Consider the following 5782-nt stretch of genomic DNA (forward strand, 5'->3'; position numbering starts at 1 on the left):
GCTTTGCTATGATTATAGCCCTGGACGGCTCCTTAATGGCCCAGCTCCGCTCGCTGCCCGTGTCATTAACTCCTAATTTATTTCGGAGGGTACAGCAGTGGGGGAGGGGGAAAACACCCCAAACAGAATAACACTCCCCCCTCCCAAAAAAAAAAGGGGGGAAAAAATAAAGAGGAGAAAAAAAAAAAAAGAAAAGAAAAAGAAAAATTCCCCCRAAGTTTCTACCCACCCACCCGCTCCCGAGCCAATGGCATGACTCACCCCTCGACGTCAGGCCCCAGCACGAGCTCTGATTGGCCCGCGGGGCGTTTACTCCGCTTCCCAAAGGAGGAAAGAGCCGGGGAGCCCCCGGAGGGGGAGAAAAGGGGGGCGGGCAGGGCCGGGCAGCGCTCACTCGCGCAGTCCCCGCGCAGGGCCGGGCACAGGCGCAGGACAGCGCTCACTCGCGCAGTCCCCGCGCAGGGCCGGGCACAGGCGCAGGGCAGCTCCCGCCAGCTCCGCGAGCGGCCCCGCTCCAGCCCCGCTCCGCACCCGCGATGGCTTCTCCTGCCAAGGCGAAGGAGGTTTTCTCCTCCGACGAGGAGGGTCCGGCGGCCAGCGCCGAGGAGCACCACAAAGTCAAGGTGTCCAGCTTGCCGTTCAGCGTGGAAGCCCTCATGTCCGACAAGAAACCCCCCAAAGAGCTGCCGCCGGCCGCGGCGGGGGGCAGCGCCGACGGGGCGGCCGTGGGCACCTCCCGGAACCTGCTGCTGCCGGGACACGGCTCCCGCGACGCGCACAGCCCCCCCGGGGGGCTTACAAAACCTTTCGACACTTCCTCGGTCAAATCGGAGAACTCGGAGGACGGCACGGCCTGGATTCAAGAGGGCGGCAGATACTCGCCTCCGCCAAGTGAGTGGCCGGCGAAGCGGCGCCGGGCGCCCCGCGGGGCGGCGGGGGCGGCGGGGGCGGCGCGGGGCCCGTTCCCGGGAGCGAGGACAGTTTACGGGCTGCTCCGGGGCGACCACTTTACAGCAGCACGCTGCGTATATATACGCTTGTATACATAATTTTTTTTTATGAGCGCACAAATTTATATCAGTATAGCAATRTGTTCTTCGTATATGTTCACGTAGGCTACATATATATGTGTTTCATATATATGTATATACCTCTACATATTTAATATATTTGCTTTTAAAACGACACAACAATCCGGAGCCAACACCGATTAGCTCTAGCTCCGTTTCTCTATGCACATTACGCTGACACCAGTTCAGCAACCCCGTCAGGGTTACAAAGGCAACTGTAGGTTCTTCTTGATGCTTTTTCCCTGATATAAAATGCACGAAACAACTCTTTTCTCTCTCTCTTTCTGATTTTTTTTTCCTTATAAACTTTTCTCTTTTAAAAAACGTGGTTTTTCCCTTCCCGCTTTGCGCACTCTTTGCGCGCTGACTCCCGCCGTGCTTCCTCCCGGCTGGGTGGTTTTTGCTTTCTCGTCCTTTGAGCGCAGACTGTCAAAATTCTCCGAGCTGGGTCTGGCTCTCTGTCCTCCTGCCATCTCTCCTCAGCCCGTACGCTTTTTAAAATTTCCCTTGTCTGACCTGCGCTGTTGTGTCTGTGCTAGAGATTTGAACTGCCTTTCGCTCTTACCTTTTTAGTTTTGATGAGGTTTTTAATTATTTTTTTAAGCACTTTCCAAAAGTACTTTAAGGAATAGGTGAAAAGACAYAGTGCGATAGTATCTAGAATCCCTGCTTTCCCCATAGCCAAGAGCCTTGGCTAATAAACACCTGTACTGGCAGATAGATTCTRCTTTCTTCCACATAACTCTGGCTTGCCTGATGAAAATCAAATATTGTGCTTCAGCAGAGCTGTTGGCTTTATGTTCGTGAGCTGATCAGCTGAGCGGTCTGACGGAATTTTCCTTTTAATCTGCAAAAGCGAGAAGGAAGTTCAGTGTTTTCCAGTTCTTCCATTTCTGTGACTTTTTTTTTCTTCCTATTTGGCTTTCAGCCGCTTCCCTTCCGTTGCGATCAGCCCGAATTAATTTGATTTCTAACGTGCCGGGATAGAGCCGCTGACAGGGGATGGGGCGATTGGCCAGGAGGAAGGACAAGGCGTCTCTCTCATTACTTCCAGGTTTTGCTTTCTTCATGTACCGTCAAACACACTTGAGCTCCGACCGAGGCCTGCTCCCTTTCTAACACTGCCCTAAAAAAAAAAAAAAAATGGACGAGGCCTAATTATCTCCGCGATACGTTTCTCTTCGAAATTCCTTTGCTTTCTCAATTAAAATCACCAGTCGTTGAGAACTGGAAAACAGCTTTTGAAGGGACCTCAAAGGCCGAGGAGTGCAGAGAGGCAGAGATTTCAGCGGGGCCGCGGGGAGAGCAGTGATGTAGATAAAGGAGAGGGAGTCTAGTCCGGGAAGGTCTCTTGGATCTTCCTTGCTCATCTTCCCGAATTTCCCACCTCCATCCAGCTCTGGGCCCTGCCAGAGCAGTCCTGAAAGAAGGAGGAACCTGAGGTTTTTCTGCAGGAAGTCCCATCTTGGAGGGTTTTCACATTACAAGTAGCTCCTCGTATTACTATTACTATTACTATTACTATTACTATTACTATTACTATTACTATTACTATTACTATTACTATTACTATTACTATTATTGCAGGTAGGATGAGCTAGGGAAAGAGCTCTAGATATTAGATTTTGAACAACATGGAGAGGAAATAGTCTCCATGTCACCAGTCTCCTGGTGCCCGAAGTTAGTGAGAAAGTGCTGGGGGGGAGCAGGGAAACAAATCACCCCATCGAGCGCTTGAGGACTGGCACAGGGTAAACATAGTTACAGGGATCTGCTGTGGCGACGGTCCTTGTTTCTTATCAGAGCTTGGTAGTCACTGGGGGGACCGGGGAGAAAGTCGAGAGGAGAAGGCCATAACGTTTGGGAGTATTCTGGAGGGAAAAAAAAAATAAAAGAAAAATAGAGAAGAAGAAGGAAAACCAAGAAAGCTAAGAAGATGGTTTGGGAATTAATTTTAAAAACAACTCCTTGCAGTTTTCCCGACGCGTAGCAAACGTCGCTCCGGGTTGGGCTGGCGGAGCCGCCGAGACTGCGCGGGTCGCCGCCGAGCCCCGGGGACATTCGCGTTAGGAGAAACAGCGGGGGTCGTGACAGAGAAGAGACCGGCGCAGAAAATCCCGGTCGAGAGGAGCTCTAGGACGAAACGAAACACCCCGATTAGCAGATTAAAAGATCCCTTGCCATCGTAAGGCGGCAATTGGCAAGTAGTTTTCTGAGACGGATTTATTTTTCACGTCTAGTAGCTAGAACAAGAATAAGAATAAGAAAAAAAATCTTTTTTTTYYCCTGATGTGTAATCTTCTCTTTAGATCATTCTGAATTCTTGAACTTTTTTCTTGATTTTTTTCTTTAATTGCATAATATTCTCTTAAACTGCTCCCTGTTTTTTTTCCTAAAAAAATCACGAAAAGTCGAAGCGGCATGAAAGAATAATGTGCAAATACTGATAAGGGTGTAAACCAGACACTAAAGTAGGTGCAAAATTTAACAGCTTCGAGCAGCCTTTTGTGTGATCTTCGGTATCAAACAGACACAACAAACCAGGATGGTTTGTTGCATGCATCGGCATTGGTCTGAAATGCAGCTAGATTTCTCACCTTTTCGACTCAGCTGCAAGCATTTTAATAATTCTTCAGAACAGAGAATTATCAGTGAAATATAAGATGGATGTGAAGACAAGTCAGTGACGTCCTGTCTTGGGAAAATGTACCTAACCTGCTTGGGATTTTAAAGTAAACACAAAAATTAGCAGATTTCCTGACTTGTATTGGCTACATTGAAAACTAGAAAATACAATAACATTTAAATGTTGGATGAAAAGTGTGGTGCTTTCTCTTTCCATACTTGTTAAAAAACAAAAATTTCTTCCTGGAAAAAAAAAATGTTATTAAGGGAAAATCTACTCTTAATTTCTGGAGGGAGAGAAGTAGCAATTCAAATGCCCAGTTATCAAAACCACAAAAAATTATCTGACCCAGTTCTTTAAATGACAGGAAAAACTCTCACGGGGCAGTTCTGATTTGTTGTACTTGGGTGAGAAATCCTGGAGCAGGGATGGAACCGGCTTTTTTCCTATGCCGTTCTCCTTTTTGTGAACACCCTCTTTCTGTTAGTGTATTTGTCCTATATTTTCCAGAGGTTATTCCCTAAATATTGTGGCTATTAAAATAGCTGTTTTGGGTGTTTTATGATACGAATCTTAAAATAATTATTCTGGATATCCTCGTGACTTTTTTTGCCTACAGATTTCACAGAGCCTGTGAAATCTKGTCCGTCTCAAACTGAGGATTCATTTCTCAGGATGTGTATAAGCATCGATTTGACCAGGAAGAGATTTCAAGTGCCATTTGCAAAAAGCATAGACTTTTTGGAGGGTATCAATTCACATACACCTCGGCAGCCCTCTCAAATGCCACACATCTCCTGAACAACCAAATGTGTCTCCTTTTGTGCTAACTGGCCTTTCCTTTCCTTGCAGGACACCTGAGCCCCACTGCCTGCACCCTGAGGAAGCACAAGACGAACAGGAAGCCCCGAACCCCCTTCACCACCTCGCAGCTGCTGGCCCTGGAGCGCAAGTTCCGCCAGAAGCAGTACCTGTCCATCGCCGAGAGAGCCGAGTTCTCCAGCTCCCTCAACCTCACAGAGACCCAGGTCAAAATCTGGTTCCAGAATCGGAGGGCCAAGGCCAAGAGACTGCAGGAGGCCGAGCTGGAGAAGCTCAAAATGGCAGCGAAGCCCATGTTGCCTTCGGGGTTCAGTCTCCCTTTCCCCATCAACTCTCCCATCCAGGCCGCCTCACTGTATGGAACATCCTATCCTTTTCACAGACCTGTGCTTCCCATTCCGCCCGTTGGACTCTATGCTACTCCTGTCGGATATAGCATGTACCACTTATCCTAAGAAGATCAGAAAGACAAAGCGACAGTGAGAAAGACTTCCTGGTGGATCTTGTCCAGCCCCGAGAAGGCAGTACCCCAACCAGGACTGGCAATTCTTTCTGCACGCTTTTATCTGCCATCCCAAGTGTACAGGAGTTTGCATTAGCAAAGCAAGGCATCCTGTACGCTACAGGTTGGGTGTGTTCTGACAGTGCTCTGAGCACTCAGTGTCTGATCCTCAAAGAAAAAAAAAAAAAAAGTAAAAACAAAATACAGAAAAAAAAAACTTGAGCAAATGTAGGGTTTTTATACAGCGCACGTAAAACTAGAATAAAAAGAAATGGGTGAGCAAACAATCTTGTTTCAAGGAGGTAGAGATTTYCTGATCTCTTCTTGATGGGTTTCAACACAAGTTTAAAACAACATACCCTAAACATACGCTCTGAAATCTCATCACTCTGATATGGGGGGGGGAGGGAAATAAAAAGGTATAATCACTTTTTTTTTTTTTAAGAAAGCAGAGTTCTTAGCTAGAGACACCATGTAAATAGAAACTAGACCCAGTAAAGTCCAAGTCCAAGTRAAGTTCAGAGCCAGCATCTTTCTGCATTTCTGGGGCTAGGAAAGTTTTTGCATCCCAAATCTCAACAGCCATTTGCAATAAGAAGAACTTCAGAGCCCCTACATGCATAAAGCAGAGCGACAGTTTTATCCACCAGTGACTCCCGTATTGCCTTTATCAGCATAAATTGCTTCAGTGTTAGTAAAGCACTGCGAGGGGAGGTAAGGTGCAAGGGAGGCCTATCAGGCAGCCTGGGCTTCATCTTTTTC

General features: G+C 47.4%; 1 protein-coding gene across 1 annotated transcript; it reads left to right on the forward strand.

The window, feature by feature from the left end:
- Positions 1-439: 439 nt before the first annotated feature.
- On the forward strand, positions 440-5198 carry MSX2 (msh homeobox 2). Its single transcript, XM_026047633.1, has 2 exons — positions 440-891; positions 4549-5198. The coding sequence occupies exons 1-2, from the start codon at positions 537-539 to the stop codon at positions 4971-4973; spliced, it is 780 nt and encodes a 259-aa protein (XP_025903418.1). The 5' UTR covers positions 440-536; the 3' UTR covers positions 4974-5198.
- The last annotated feature ends 584 nt before the right edge of the window (positions 5199-5782 follow it).

The sequence above is a fragment of the Nothoprocta perdicaria genome, unplaced genomic scaffold (genome assembly GCF_003342845.1).
Source record: "Nothoprocta perdicaria isolate Ctin4 unplaced genomic scaffold, notPer1 scaffold_5, whole genome shotgun sequence".
Lineage (NCBI taxonomy): Eukaryota > Metazoa > Chordata > Aves > Tinamiformes > Tinamidae > Nothoprocta > Nothoprocta perdicaria.